At 39.6% G+C, this 15600-nt stretch overlaps 2 protein-coding genes across 4 annotated transcripts in view; one reads left to right on the top strand and one right to left on the bottom strand.

Annotated features, from left to right (window-relative positions):
* EIF2S1 (eukaryotic translation initiation factor 2 subunit alpha) overlaps positions 1 to 2426 on the bottom strand; it is a 19465-nt gene extending 17039 nt beyond the window's left edge. Inside the window, exon 1 of the mRNA XM_030855289.3 lies at positions 2011 to 2426. The gene's annotated coding sequence lies outside the window, so the exon portion shown is untranslated. The remainder of the gene's footprint in view (positions 1 to 2010) is intronic.
* ATP6V1D (ATPase H+ transporting V1 subunit D) lies at positions 2162 to 15600 on the top strand. Of its 3 annotated transcripts, none has more exons than XM_030855292.3 (9): positions 2162 to 2310; positions 7183 to 7300; positions 8082 to 8161; positions 9753 to 9820; positions 10540 to 10584; positions 11681 to 11784; positions 12236 to 12302; positions 13502 to 13580; positions 14701 to 15600. In XM_030855292.3, the coding sequence occupies exons 1-9, from the start codon at positions 2234 to 2236 to the stop codon at positions 14840 to 14842; spliced, it is 780 nt and encodes a 259-aa protein (XP_030711152.1). In that variant the 5' UTR covers positions 2162 to 2233; the 3' UTR covers positions 14843 to 15600. The 3 variants fall into 3 exon arrangements, with proteins under 3 accessions (XP_030711152.1, XP_030711154.1, XP_030711156.1); XM_030855294.3 differs by lacking the exon at positions 2162 to 2310 and adding an exon at positions 2646 to 2826; XM_030855296.3 differs by lacking the exon at positions 2162 to 2310 and adding an exon at positions 2830 to 2954.

The raw sequence follows: 15600 nt of genomic DNA, 5'->3' as shown, positions 1-15600 counted from the left end.
AAATAAAGGAATACTGCTAATGGTATGTCATTCCCAGTAAAAGACAAGTAATGGAGTATAAAAAAAATCTACTTTGCAAAAGAACCTGCATAATGGTTAACAGATTTTGAAACTATCTCCTTATTTATGGAAATATTATGCTAATAACACTCACTTTGAAAAAAATCAGTCAGGAGAATAGGAGTCACACATCAAGTATCTATCAGCCCTTTTACATAATTTTCAAAGCACTTCGACTTATTTTATTTTGCCCTCAATAGGGTCCTCAAGTCAGGCAAGTAGCATAGCCTGACTTTGGGAATAGTTCTAGACATGGGTTCCAGACTTCGCTCTCCTACTTACTAGCTGTGGCTGCTTGGGAAATGCATTCCCATTAACTGTAGTTTCTAGTGTGTGCCATGTACTTCACCGGTTTGTGGCGGGTATCAAATGAAATAATATACATGTGATAAAATTTGGAAAGTGTAATGTGCTATACAAATATAAGCTATTAAAAGGCAAAGGAGCTATCATTTCCATTTTGTAACTTAATTCATTAAACAATTATTATTAAAATAAAGTATTAAATGACTTCCTCAAAGACAAATGCTTACTAAGTACAACAGGAGCTAAATCCAGGTCATCTGACATTGACTCCAGAGTTTAACCCACAAAGCCTCAATATGTCAGAGTACTACAATACAGTATGTGTTCTCCAGTAAAGAACACCCATCTTTCAAAATACATGAACTGAATTCCAAGATAATTTCAAATACCCTGCAATGTCAGTAATTTTGCCTGGTCAAACAGTAGGCAGGACTTCTTAAACCACTGCATGGTCAAGTCGCCATAATGGATACAGAAGTCCACATTCGTTTCCAAAGTAAAGTATGATGTGATAGAGGCAACTCCCGTGATCATGCTGATTCGGCCCTAACACTTAGTTACGTTCTGAATGCTCGTTTTTACTACATAAGTGCTACACAAATAAAGCTTTTAAACTAGTTCACTGTCATTGAAATAGGAAGCACCCATCTCTAAAAACATTACTGTGCATCTTTTTGAGATGTTTTGAGAATCGCTAACTGTCATGTGGCATCCAATGAACTGAGAAGAGGCAGTAAAGCTCTACGTAAATAATTCCAAACTGTTGAAAGACACAGAGTTACAAGGTTTTTTCCCCTTGGATAACAGCTTAAATCGGTAGAAAAAACAAGACTTCTTTGCTACACCTTTTCCCCAAGAAACAATGTTTCTTGTTAATGAACGTTAAAGTAGCCTAAGTTTGGGGCGCTGACAAAAGGGACCTGAAATTCCCGTATCTTATGTGTTTTAGTTCTGCTTAACCGTAAGATCACAGCGCGTATTTCTACAAGTCTATTCTCATCGGTGCTGAAACACGGCAAACCGATACGAAGAGTAATAAACTCTTCAGTAGGATCTTTTAGTGCCATCTTAAGGAGCGACTCACTCTCCAGAAACGCACCACTCCAGCAACACAGGGCGAAAGCAGCTTCGATTTTTTTACTATCACTTATCAGATGAACAAACTTGGATCTTTTTTTTAACCCAACTCTTGTCAATATCGTGGCCCAATCAACGGGTTCCTTGAAGTGCCAGGTCTGGTTACAATTGAGAGTATTTGCTGGGGCGGAAGAAAAAAAAAAAAAAGGATGGAACTCTCAGGCCCGGAAAGGGCAAAGTGTTCGCGTCCCGGGGCGGGGGCGTCACGGCATTCTCCCAAGGCCGCCCCACCTCACGGCGTCCCCACTTGAAGCACACTGAAAGGGCTGTTCAGTCACTCGGCCCGCCTCCCTTCACGAGAGGCCTCCGTTCGCACCATGACACCTCTGGTACACGGGGAGACCGACACGGAGCCGGCGGGCGGTGGCAGCTGTGTGCAGACACTTCCCGCGCAGGGACGGGAGAAGGAGGGGGTGTTAGCCCGGGGCCTACCCTCTATCGATCACCCACGTCACTGGACACAAGCAAAGTGAATTCCTGGAGAAACCGATCGGGGCGACTAGTCACCTGAGGTATGTGTGTGAATCCCGCACTGGTGTCCGGCGCCACGCTCTTCAATCGGAGAGACCAGACTTGATGCACCCGTAGCAGCCGCCGACTCTCCTCAGCGTGCGCTTCGCTCGACCCCACCGCGCATGCGGAACCACCTCGCAGCACGCAAGCGCCAACAGGATGGAGGCCCCTCTTCGTCACTGACCATGGAGTCCAGGTCCTCCGAGAACAAAGAAGAATGTGGACCTTAGGAGGACCTGAAAAGTACGTTTTCTCGCTGTCTTTAGCTTTCGCTAAGGAACCTTCAAGGCGCAGGTAAGAGGGAGGACTCTGATTCCTTGTCCCTGAAAAATAAATCCTCTCTGAAAGCTTTAGTCAACCATGAGGCGGCGCTGTGACCAAAAATGAAAAGTGGAGGAAGAGAACGAGTGTACTCTTCCCTGGTCTTTCGCCTCGCCCTGCGCAGCCGCCTGGGAGCTGCAGACTGGGGGGGGGGCGGGGGCGGGGGGGAGGGGCTAGAAGACGAACCGGAAATGAGAGGCGGTTCCGGGGTGCGCGCGCCTCAACATCCGGGCATCGCCTTCTTCCTGTCGCCTTCCCCACACCCCTACCCCCAACCCCTACCGACAGGAAGCGGAAGTTAAGAAGGCGTATCCTGGCTGCCTCTTAGCAACGCCAGGGGGGTCACGGGACACAACCAGCTGACTCAGGTAGCGCTAGACTCAGTGGGTGGGCTTGTTGCAGCCACGATTGCCCGGCCAGGGACCCAGGCCGAACAGACATCGTCAGAATGTCGGCCAAAGACCGAATTGAAATCTTTCCCTCGAGAATGTAAGTAAAAGAATGGAACGAACAGGTGTTCAGGAAGACCTGCCCGAGCCGCTATCCCTACATACCCTGGACCAGCAGCGGGGCTCCTTGTTTCCTGGGCCGACCTGAGCTCTCTCCAGTCTCTTCTCGTGAGTCCAGGGCGAGGCTCCCTGAGGGGCCCCTTACACATTCCTCTGAGTGAACCAGACTGGACAGGGCAAGTCCAGCCCGTGAGAACAGGCGCCCGGCCTGCTGGCTTTTGTAGAGATCAGCTGACTTTAGTCATTAATCGAGCCATTCATTCCATATTCCCTTATTGATCCGGACACTGGATTTATATAACTATGAATCGTCGCCACTCTTGCCCTAACAGGGCTCACAGTTTAGTGGAGGGATAGACAAGCGGACGAAGTTTGATAAATGCTTGTTTTTTTTTTTTTTTTTGCGGTACGCGGGCTTCTCACTGTTGTGGCCTCTCCCGTTGTGGGGCACAGGCTCCGGACGCGCAGGCTCAGCGGCCATGGCTCACGGGCCCAGCCGCTCCGCGGCGTGTGGGATCTTCCCGGACCGGGGCACGAACCCGCGTCCCCTGCATCGGCAGGCGGACTCTCAACCACTGCGCCACCAGGGAAGCCCTGATAAATGCTTTGAGAAGAGCAGTCTACTGCGGTGGGAAGCAGGCTTCTAAACCAATTTGGGTGTTGAATCGAATCGCCCTAAAGTGGGCGTCAGGTTCGATCTTGGATACCCATACTCATTTTCCAAGATCCCCTGAAATGTCACATGTGGTGGGAAGCTAGACCTGAATTTCCGAGGCACTCCTTTTGTCTGTCACTGTTGCATGTCATTCAGACTTCTGTTAATATCACCCATCACATTGTAAAGTGCATATTTGTTTATGTATATTTACCACTGGACTGTGAGCTCTCTCCAGGATGAGAAGTGTCTTGATTATTAATCCACAGAAGGTCCACAAAAAATGTTACTTAAATGAACCCATGCCGTGGAGTCTGTTCAGTTGTGGCCTCCTTTTCTCTTTGGGCCTGAATTCTTTGTCAGGAGAAAAATTTTAAGTTTTCTCAAACGTGCCTAACAACTTGTGGAAGGTGAAGATTGTTCTTATTTGCCCTCTCCCCCTCCCCCTCTTCCTTTTCCTCTTTTTTTCACTGAGGAGCAGAAAATCAGTTTTGGCTTTGACACTTAGATCTTTTGATTGTGGTCCTATCTCTTTGGGGGTGTTCTGCTGTTTTTCTTTATTTTGACTTTTTCTCAGAGAATCTGAGGATGCTTTAAAATAAGAGTTGTATTTTAACCCCCAAACCTAGATTTCTGTACCTACCTGGGTGGCTACAGCTTTTAATGAAATGAAGGGGATTTTGTTTGTTTGGTTTCTACCTTTGCCTATTGACTTTCTAATAGCTGTTAGTCCTAGGTGGGAAGTAAGTCAGTTGTGGAGAAAGGCAGTGCCTGTGAAATAGATAAGGCTCAGTACTACCCTGGGGTAGTGAGGACTGTAGAACTCCCAGCACTTAAAGACTGACTCCATCCAAACCTCTGCCCTAAGAGACACCAGACTCTAGCATGGCTTCTAGTAGCCTAAGGCTATGTTCCTAGAATGACTCCAGCCCCTAGTAAAATGCCTGCTTGAGAAAACTCATCCAGCCAGAATTTACTCTTTGTTCTATGCAACACCTGAGACTATGCCCCTGACCTCCCTTCCTTAATTGCCTGCTAGCAGACACAGCTGGCCTGATGGCATTTCCAATGCCCAACCTTTTGGAATTTTTCTCTGACTCGCATCCACTCTCACTCTCCTCGCTCATTTTAAAATGCCTAATCACCTGTGCACAATCAGAAAGGAGCTCAGCTCTTTCCCCTGCTGTCAGTGGTTACTGAATAATATCTGTTTTCACAGTTTTAATGTCTGGCTGTGTTTATCTTTGCTAGTAGTCAGAATGTTAACATTTTGTTTTGTTTTGTTTTTACTTTGAGACTAAGAGGTGAAAATACACTCTTTGGGCTTAGACAAGAATGATAGGTTTGTGAATGTGAAAATTGCTATTTGAGAGCACTCAGCTTGCCGATTGAGAGGAAAATCAGGTGCAGGAAGTAACTGCTTCTCTAAATATTTTCCCCAAGGCTTATCAGCAGGTACTTTGTCATGTAGTCAGATGTTTTTGATTCAGCTGGAAGCAAAGTCATCATCCTAGCTGAAGGTCAAACATTTTTTGTAGGGCCAAGCAGCTCTGTAACTTGTAAAATAACAAGTGTTTAAAGAGCGAGGCTAGGAAACACACTAGTGACTTCTGTTTCAGACACTACTACCTTACAGTGTTATCCTGTGAAATGGGGCTGTCACCCACTTAGGCACCAGAGAGAGCAAAACAAGTTTAGAGTGGAAGCAAAAGAGGCATGACGGATTTGGAGTCAACAGAAGTCAGTCACATCCAGGTTCTCCTACATACTGGCTATAAGCCTTTGGGCAAGTCACTCTTTGAGTCTCAGGAATTAAAATTTGTCTATTTCATGAGAAAAGAAATTAAATATAGGAGGAAATTAAAATTAGCGTGGTGAATTCAGTTTTATGAACCAGTTCACCTTTTTACTGTAAACTTGCTGCTATTTGCAGTACTAGGACTTGACTTAAATTTGGTTCAACTCTTTGAGCCCAAAGTCTGGTGGTTAGTGTCAACAACACGGTACATTGGGGTGCATAGCTCTTGCTCAGGCTGGAAGCTGAACCAGCTTCACTTGGTTAGACCTCCAGTGAAGCTAGTCAGTGCAAATTCAGCCATTGATAGCTAGTTTTTCAAAGACAGAACTGTTCACCTGAACTATGTCCCCTTAATCTATAGGTGAGGTAGTATGGCACATGGTTGGGGTACAGTGGACCTAGGTTTGAACCTTGGTTAAATCCCTGGAGTCAGAAATCTGTTTCAGGTCTTGCTCTGCATTTTCTTCACTGAGTGACTGTGGGAAAGTCGTTTCACTTTTCTGAGCTTCGTTTTCCTATCTTTCAAGATAATGTCTAAAGCCCCTTCCAGCTATAGAATTATTTTAGTAATCTTTGGCCTATGGTAGAAGATTCAGTATAATCCAAGAATTTAGTCAGAAGTTTAGCAAAAACTATTTTGCAGTTGGTAATAACACCAGTCATATGAAATTATGTCCCCTTAAATCACTTTAGGTATGTTATACAATTGATTATTGAATCTTATTATCCTTTCTCATTATTAAATTTTATCTGGCATATGGTAGCAAGAATGGAAATGTCAATTTCTGCTGTTGCTTTCTTGACTTTGGTTTTGGGGTTTCTGATGAGAAAAGATTGAAGTAGGGAGGTAAGGAGATTTAAGTGGCTTGTCACTTCTCAGAAGTGTTTACTTATATGTGTTATTTGTTACCTGGAGTCATTTACAAATTAGTAAAGTGATTGGTAGTAGAGTCTTAATTGATGATATCAAAACACTTCAATGCCACACTTTTAATGGAAAAAGTGATAAATGATTGTGGTATGAAATACAGAAGGTAAAACAGAATATAGTAGTAAAAAGTAAATCCATCTTTTTCACTCAACCTCACTTTCCAAAGGAAACTGTTACCACTTTCTGTGAACCTCTCTAGAACTATTCTCTATATAAGCACATTCATCCCTTACTGTGCATAACTGAGACAATGTAATATGAGGAGCACATGCAGATCTACCTTCCTCTTTTTTTTTAATGGCTTCACATCATTCTGTTGTATGATGAACCGTGATTTGTGGAACATTTAACTTGTTCCCACCCTTTTGCTATTATAAATAAGGCTGGACTACTCGTTCTTGACCTTGTACATGTTTTTGTGTACATGTGGGAGTAAATCAGGGGGATAAATCCCTTAAAGTAGAATTGTTGGTCCTGAAGGTAAATGCATTTCAAATTTTGACATATATCATTGGACAGATTTTTTTTTTCTTAGTGCATACCTAATGGAAACATATACTGTTTTAACTCACAAATCAAGTAATTATTTAAACTATGCTGGTATCATAAAATAGTTCTAATAAATATTTATTAAATCATAATAAAATTTATTAAATTATTAACCAATTATTAAGTAATATTTATTATTATAATTTATTAAATTATTAATGTTATTAACTTATTTATCAAATTATTAAGTTCTTATTAAAGGATTGTTTCTGTTTTAAATAAAAAAGGCTTCTTATTTATGGAACACTGAGGGTGGAAATCTACAGTATTGAGAAACCAGTTAAGCCTGTCAGTTACAAATGGTATATATTCTTGCTCTCATGACATCAAGGAATTCGCATAATTTTAACACCATATTGGGGAAGTATTTTTATTTTAAATGTCTTTAACTTTATTTACATAGGGCACAGACCATCATGAGGGCTCGGTTAAAAGGAGCACAGACAGGTCGAAACCTCCTAAAGAAAAAATCTGACGCCTTAACTCTTCGATTTCGACAGATCCTTAAGAAGATAATAGAGGTAGAGTGAAGTTTGCTTAGAATTGTATTTATTTTAGAAGTGTCTATGGAAAATCCAGCACGACCGTTGGCATTTTAATTAAACATTTTTCTTTCAAAAGTAAAAATGCCATTGTAAATGTAACAAGTTTCAGAAAGTACATTTAATAAGATTCAAACTCTTTACTCTTGCCCCCAAACCCCACTTGATCTGCTCTGGCCCCTGCCTGCCCCTCTGATCTCATTTGGAGCTTTTTTTCTAACATCCTCCTCTAGGACCTTTGCATTAGCTGTTTCTAATGCCCGAAATGCTCTTTCCCCAGAATTTATTATAACTGTCCTCTGGCCTGTCTGGTAACTTTCTACCCACCTGTCCCAGTTTTTCTTCTCTTTCAAAAAAAATTATTGTGTATTCTCAAACATTAAATATTCCAGATTTTAGAATCACTGTGCCATTAGGATTTTGAGAGCAGTATAGTGAATTTAAAAGATTAATTTGAGCAAAACAGCATGGACTCATTCAGGAATAAGGTCAGCCCTTCAGTAAAGATTCAGTTTTCTATTTCTTAGTGCCTTTGTTCCAGTATTTTAATTATAAAACTCATGGTTTTGCAACATTGTTAGTAACCGTAACCAAAACTGTTCAAGCAAAATTGGATATATTTATTTTATTGTTACCAAATCAATATTTACATGTACACCTGGTGTAAAATACTGATGGTTGTTAAAGGAACATGATTATGATATGATTTTTCCCTGTAAAAAAACTTGGTTTTATTGGCTATTGGTTTTTGCTTTTCCAGACTAAAATGTTGATGGGTGAAGTGATGAGAGAAGCTGCCTTTTCACTTGCTGAGGCCAAGTTCACAGCAGGGGACTTCAGGTAAGAACACTTAAGTGGGGTGTTTTGAAAAACAAAGTGCTATCATGTTCATAATTTCATGTAAAAGCCTCTTTTAATTTAAAAAAAATACATAAGCATTAAAGACAAATGATATAGTAATAATAAGAACACTTTTAACCCCATCACCTTAACACTTTTGTGTTTATTACCACCCACGTGTATCTGTTACATAGTTGCAGGCACAGAATACTTAATATTTTACAGTCCATTTTCATTTAGTATTGTATCATAAACATTTTTCCCTATTTTCACATAGCTGCATAATCTTTAGATGTATGATAATGTATTAACGTTTTCCTGTAATGGTGGGCCTTTGGGTTGATTTTCAGATATTTGGATTATTAGAAAAGGTGCCATGAACATCTTTATGTATATATTTTTAAATTTCTGTTGAATTATTTCCTTAGGAAAATTTTTGAGAATGGAATTGGTTGTTTAAAGGGCATGGACTTTATGGCATATGTCAATGTGTGCTTTACAAAGTGTACAAAATGGCTTAGTTATTGCTTTACATATGTTATGTTTGGTTATGTCATTTGGTTCTCCAAATAAGCCTGTGAGGTGGACCAGGCGAGCATTGTTGTTCTCAGTTTAAGTTTAGTGCCTTCCTAAAGTCAAATGACTACTCAGGGGCAGAAGTGGAAGTTTTCAGGGTTTTTGATTTTAGTCTTCTTTACCAATAACACAATGCCTCCATTCTTAGTTTGTGTTATCTGGGAACATTACCTGTGGACAGTCTTACAGCTTGAGGGGCATGAGACCTTTTTTTTTTTTTTTTTTTTTTTTTTGGTGGTACGCGGGCCTCTCACTGTTGTGGCCTCTCCCATTGCGGAGCACAGGCTCCGGACAGTAGGCTCAGCAGCCATGGCTCACGGGCCCAGCTGTTCTGCGGCATGTGGGATCTTCCTGGACTGGGGCAGGCGGACTCTCAACCACTGCACCACCAGGGAAACCCGACCTTTTTTTTTTTTTTGTCATAAGACGTTTTGAAGTAGTAGACTTTTAATTTTTGCCAGTGTTGGTAGGATAACAATTTGCATTGACTTTTCCATGAGAGGGCGGGAATAAATAGTGTGTATGTGGTATGTGAAGGTGTTTTAGGGTGGTTATGAGGAAGACACTTTATTTTGTGATAGTAACAGGTGGGGAGTCAGACAAAGCCAGATGGAAATTAGATAGATTCCAAGGTAAAGGAACTGAACTCCTGCTTAGGCACACCTACAGTTCTGAACAGCAAACCCAGAAGGAAGGAACGTTTTCTCCAAATTACATTAGTGGAAAGAAAATCCCTAAAGTCACATCCATGCACCACATGTCTGATTGAAAACTTAAGCAGCCCATGTACATTAAAATCATTCTTTGTATTCTTATGGCTAATGTTTGAATATTGTTCATACTTTGCTCTCTGAGGCCCTCCTCTGGTAGCAGTGATTGTTCTTTTCTGAAAGAAGACAATCATCAAAGCATAATCATGACATCTTACTTTTGTTGAAGTCACCTGATGGGTCCCTGCTGGTTTATTTCTCACTCTAAAAACTCAACTAAATCAAGGCCTTTTCTTTTTCTGCAGCACCACAGTAATCCAAAATGTAAATAAAGCCCAAGTGAAGATTAGAGCAAAGAAAGATAATGTAGCAGGTAACTTTTCAACCCTTTGGAACTCTTGGCAGAGAAAAGATAACATTTTTAAATTAACCCGTTTATACAGCAAGATCTTGATGGCCCAATTAATCTTTTCTCCTTAGACAAAGTTGTTTGGCTTTACATGTTAAAACTTGTTTACTGGTGGTTGCCAGGGGATGGGGGTGGGGAAAGCTATTGTTCAGTGGATGTGAAGTTACAGTTATACAAGATAAATACATTTTAGAGACCTGCTGTACAGTAGTATAGTTACAGTTAATAGGGTGTTGTGCACTGAAAAGCTTAAGAAAGTAGATCTCATGTTGAGTGTTCTTAACACATACACACAGGAAAAGGGACACAAATCTTTTGGAGGTGATGGATATGTTTATTACCTTAATTGTGACGATGGTATCATGGGTATATGCATATTTCTATACTCATCAAAATGTATACACTAAATATGTGCAATTATTTGTATACTATGTACACCTCAAAGATGAAAGAAAAAAACAAACATTGTAACAGCCAGATCCCTTACTAAGGATAATTTGACTTTTGAATAGGAATGAACACTTAAGGAAGGTTCCTAAATTCATTCATTGAAACCAGTTACAGTTCCAGGCAATCTCTTGGCTTTTGAGTATTTGCTGAAAAAGAAACACAGGAAACAGTGGTTAAGAAACAGTACTTCAAGGACATGTTTGTGAATCCATATATGTTTCTGTGTTTAACAGGTGTTACTTTGCCAGTATTTGAACATTACCATGAAGGAACTGACAGTAAGTGTGAAACTTTTTATGTGTGTGTCTCTGGGTTCTTCCAGTTCCTCTTTAAATGAAAATTATTCTGGAAAATGATGATAAATAGACCTGCTTAGAGTTCAGTGGTTCCAGTGTTGGAAACCTTCTTTTTTTTTTTATTTTTTTTTTGGCGTCGCCGGGCAGCATGTGGGATCTTAGTTCCCCGACCAGGGATCAAACCCATGCCCCTTGCATTGGGAGTGTGGAGTCTTAATCACTGGACCGCCAGGGAAGTCCAGAAGCCTTCTTATCAGATATATTTGGGACAATAGTTTATCAGTTAATCAAAAAAGTGTTATTGCAGGGAGTCACAAAACATTATACATTGCTTAAAATATTTTATTTCAACCTAGAAATTTATAGAGTCATTTGCAATTTTAAAAATATAAGGCCATGGCCTTTCTTTGAGTATGAATCCACTGATTAGACTTCCATGTTGTCTGTCTGCATAAACCACACCCACAATGTATTGTTTATAATTTCCAGTTTGGGTCTTTTTAAAGTACAGTAAGATCTTAGGCACTGTGATACAATCTGAATGCTGAATCTTCCTAGACTTTTATAGCCAGCCTGCCCGATTTTTTTATAATTGTCTCACCTTTTCCTAATTTGACAGCATGTTTCAGGTAGTAACGCATCTTCGTTGAGTCTTTCCAAACTAATCAACTTTCTTTCATAGAAACAACAATATTCTTTCTTTGGCCCTCATATTAAATTGGTTCACATCAAATATTTAGTACTGCTTGAATAAAGAAGTAGAATATTCTAGTGAGTCACCTGTTAACAGAGAGTGTCAACCGTACTGGGGCATCAGGCAGTATAATCTACAAAGGGAAGGGGTGCATTCGTTAATCCAGCAAGGTAACTTCTCCTATAGTTAGATTTAGAAAGTATCCTTGTGCAAAACTACTCAGCAACATGTCCTACAGTTTTGGGGGAGTGAAATGGGCACTTAATGTTTGGGTTAGTGAATTTGTTTTTCCATGTTTGGTATTATTCTGACTTATCTTCTTTTGGGAAGTTTATGGGGAAGATTACACCCTAAATACAAATGTTGTCTGACTGGTTCTTTCAGGTTATGAACTGACTGGTTTAGCCAGAGGAGGTGAACAGTTGGCTAAACTGAAGAGGAATTATGCCAAAGCAGTGGAACTACTGGTGGAACTAGCTTCGCTGCAGGTAAGTTTCTGAAATGGTGGCTTCTGCACCATTGTCCCTACTTTTTACTACTAACAAAATGTTTGTGCAATGGTATAGTTTCACTCTTGGCTAGGTGAGAACAGCAATAGTCAATATAGATTTAAATGCAAATATAATATGGTTTATGCATGAAAGCCTTTTTTTCCCCCCCTGCTTTGTAGCCAGTTAATATATATCTAGGTCATTAGTGTATGATTCTCTTCTCATGCCATCTTTATAACTTCAGGTGAGTCTGAAGTAAACAAATTCTAATAGAATGGAAATCATGTTAGCTCTATGGAAATCTCATAAGAATTTTCTGTTCTTTAAGTATGTTGAAGTAGTCTTGGTTTCCAAATGTTTCTACAAGTGCTGAGTGAAGGCAAGTGGTGGACAGGGCATGAGTAGGAAGACTTTGTGCTTACATTATTAATTTATCCTCTTATTTTAGACTTCCTTTGTTACTTTGGATGAAGCTATTAAGATAACCAACAGGCGTGTAAATGCCATTGAACATGGTGAGTGTAAGCTGCTGTGAGGCTCTTTGTCCATCCTCTTGTCCGCACCTCCACATTTGTCACGGACCTACTAGGAATCAGGCACTGATCACCTGCTGAATAAGATGTTGCCCCTGCCCACAGTAGGAAGGGCAGTGAGTCAGTAATACAGATAACTGTTAGTAAATCCTTTGATAGAAGTGTGTGTATGATTTAGCGGGTAGTTAGAGGAGAGTGGTGAGTTAAAAAGTACGGAATGTTTTACTCATTTCTGATTATTCATGAATAAAAGGTGAAACTATTTCTCAAGAGCCCTAATGTTTTTGTAAGTTCTTTCCAATGACTGAGTGATAAATGTTTTTGAACACATGAAGTATTAAACTTTAAAGCTGTCTCTCTTAGGCCTTATGTCCTGTTCTCTTGCTGTTCTTCTTGATTTCTAAAAATAAATTTTCCCATTGAATGTATTTATTTTCCATCTCTCATTTCATTATTTTAAAACTATGACTGCTGAATGTTGCCACAGTACTTTTTGCTTAAGAAACTCAGTTTTCATTAAAGCAACACTTATTCAATTTTAAAGTAAGAAAGGAGCAAAATTTGAGCAGCAAGGAAATTATTTTGCTTGGGCTCTATTAGTGTTAAAGAGGAAGTTATCTCATTGTTTAAAAACTTAAAACACATTTCCTGACTGCTTGCTTGTGCCAGCCTCTTGCATGGAATTGCAAGCAAAACAAAATGGATAAGGTAACAGTTTCAGTTCACAAGGAGTTCACATTCTAGAAGCAGAATAGGCAAATTCTGTGTAAAGTAGAACCTTATGATTGACACAAAATTCAACTTACTGTATTCTCTCTGCTCAGTGCTCCAGTTTTTAACAATGGATTGCTGTTGTATTTAAAATAACATCTATTTGTAACATATGGTTCAATGTTACATATTCATATAAATTCAGTATATTCAGTGTTGTATATATATCATGGTCCAGTGTTACCTGTCCATAGAAAAGACAGTATGAGGGCATATTCCAAAATATTTATAATTAGTTAACTATAGAGTGGTTGGATTATACTTCATTTTATTTCCCTGTGTTTTTGTTTTTTGCATTAAATGTACATTTATTTTACAGTTAGAAAAAATGTTACTGTTATACAAATGAGCACTGGCAATTTGAAAAAAGATTTGAAGTTCTCACTATATATATATTTTTTAAACCCTAGTCATCATTCCCCGGATTGAACGTACCCTTGCTTATATCATCACAGAGCTGGATGAGAGAGAGAGAGAAGAGTTCTATAGGTTTGTTGGAATTTGCAGTTATTGATCATTTTTTGTTTTTCCATATTCCAAAAGCTCGATTTGCTGAGACATGTTGGCTTATGTTCTTTAGAATTAGCACAGCTTGGGACTTCCCTGGCAGTGGTTAAGACTCCACGCTTCCATTGCAGGGGCCATGGGTTTGATCCCTGGTCAGGGAACTAAGATCCCACATGCAGTGCAGCGCGGGCAAAAAAAAAAAAAGAATTAGTACAACTTGTATTTTATTCTGATAAGAAACAAGGAATAATATTGCCAAAGGCTGTGGAGGTAGATCTGTGCCAAGTTTTGCACACACCTAAAATATGGCATCTCTGAAAACTCAGGCCCTTCAGAGAAACTATAAATAGCCTCGATAATTCTTTAAAATGAAACAATGATTTAGATGGGGTGTCTCCCACATAAAAAGAAACTGGAATTAATCAGTCAATCAACAAATATGTATTGCATGTTGGAAATGTTCCAGGAGAAGGTATAAAGTACTTGGGGACATTACATAATAATATAAATCATACCATTAGAAAGTCAGAGTACTTGGAGAGAAATGATACCTGTACAGGAATTAGCTCTGAACATTTAGAGCTAGTAGGGACAATAAATACTAAATAGGTGGTGTGCAGGGGTCAGTGTGTCAGTTTCAGAGAAGTGGGAGATAGGTGAAGGCAGGCGTATTCAGGAAAGACATAGCTGTCTTGGACCTTGAGTAGCTTCTGAGTATGATTTATAATCGTAATTAGCAAAATTTAGTTTGTCCTTCAGTTGATGTGCAGGGTTGTGGTAATCCAGATTGAATGATCCAAAATTTTAGTGTCTGAATGCTGAAAACCTGTTCCATTATCAGGGAATGGACATCGAAGTTTATTCACCCTGAGACAGGAGCTTTTGAAATCAGTTATTAGCTTAAAATGTGTGTGTATTCTACCTCAAATCTTTTTTTTTTTAAATGGGTTATAAATATGTTACTGAAATTGAAATTAATAAAGGTAGAATTTTGTTCTACTTTGTAGGTGTTTATTATCCTTGTTACAAAACTAGAAGAAATCAATTCTACTTAGTACCAAAACAGCATTCAGAAAATTCCCTCCTTTATTTTATTTTATAGGTTAAAGAAAATACAGGAGAAGAAAAAGATTCTCAAGGAAAAGTCTGAGAAGGACTTGGAACAACGGAAGGCAGCTGGACAGGTGATGGAACCTGCTAATCTTCTGGCTGAAGAGAAGGATGAGGATCTTCTCTTTGAATAATCTTTCCTGCTCTGATTCCTTCAGAAGGCCTAACATGGCATCATTTTAATTCACGGTGTGTAGGTTTGGTATGTGTGGCTATTTAATTTTTGGCCTAAGAATTTCACCAGTTGTAAAATTCCCTGTTGTCTGTTTATGGGATTACCTTTGCAGAATCATAATTCAACAACCATTTATCACCAATGACATTTGGAGAACCTGCCCAGAAACTTACAGAATTTATTCTGCGAAGTGTCACCCTTCTCCACTTACATGTCTGTTGCAAGTGACCTGCTTACCAACATATTAAGAAATTCCCCTTAGGAAACAGCAGTGGTCTCAGGCCAACACACGTAGGCCAGCTACTGCTGGAACACCCTTTGTTCCTACCTACTTGCACACCGTTGTCTGAGATTGCTGCGGCCATCCTTGTGTTAGTTACTGTGGGACTTCTCCTCAAACATTATGAAAACCTTCACTTATTCTTCCTTGAATGACAGGTCTGTCTTGTCTGTCATGGGAACAGTTCTGCCAATTCAAATGTGACTATGGTAATATACAGTAAAATGATTTAAAAATGAGTTGTTCCTTTTTTAATGAATTTACTGCTAAGTTGTGTTCTTATGCTCAGATCACCACATGGGATTGGCATCCAAAAAGAGCTTTCTCTGCAGACATGTATGAAGTGGGTAGCTTCCCTTTTCCCCCCTTCATAAACTTACTGAGGTGAGTGAGTGATTGTTGAATTTTGGGATACTAATAAATATGATTGCCAATGA

This window comes from Globicephala melas, chromosome 2 (genome assembly GCF_963455315.2).
Source record: "Globicephala melas chromosome 2, mGloMel1.2, whole genome shotgun sequence".
NCBI lineage: Eukaryota > Metazoa > Chordata > Mammalia > Artiodactyla > Delphinidae > Globicephala > Globicephala melas.
Note: the sequence above shows the minus strand (reverse complement) of the source record. Positions and strands in the feature narration are given on the sequence as shown.

What these genes read in the sequence shown, in the direction of transcription:
- ATP6V1D (XM_030855292.3), top strand. Translation starts at nt 2,234, where the DNA reads ATGTGGACCTTAGGAGGACCTGAAAAGTACGTTTTCTCGCTGTCTTTA. An exon ending in TTCACAGCAGGGGACTTCAG is followed by an intron (nt 8,162 to 9,752) that starts GTAAGAACACTT and finishes CTTTTTCTGCAG; the next exon opens with CACCACAGTAATCCAAAATG. An exon ending in TGGAACTAGCTTCGCTGCAG is followed by an intron (nt 11,785 to 12,235) that starts GTAAGTTTCTGA and finishes CTCTTATTTTAG; the next exon opens with ACTTCCTTTGTTACTTTGGA.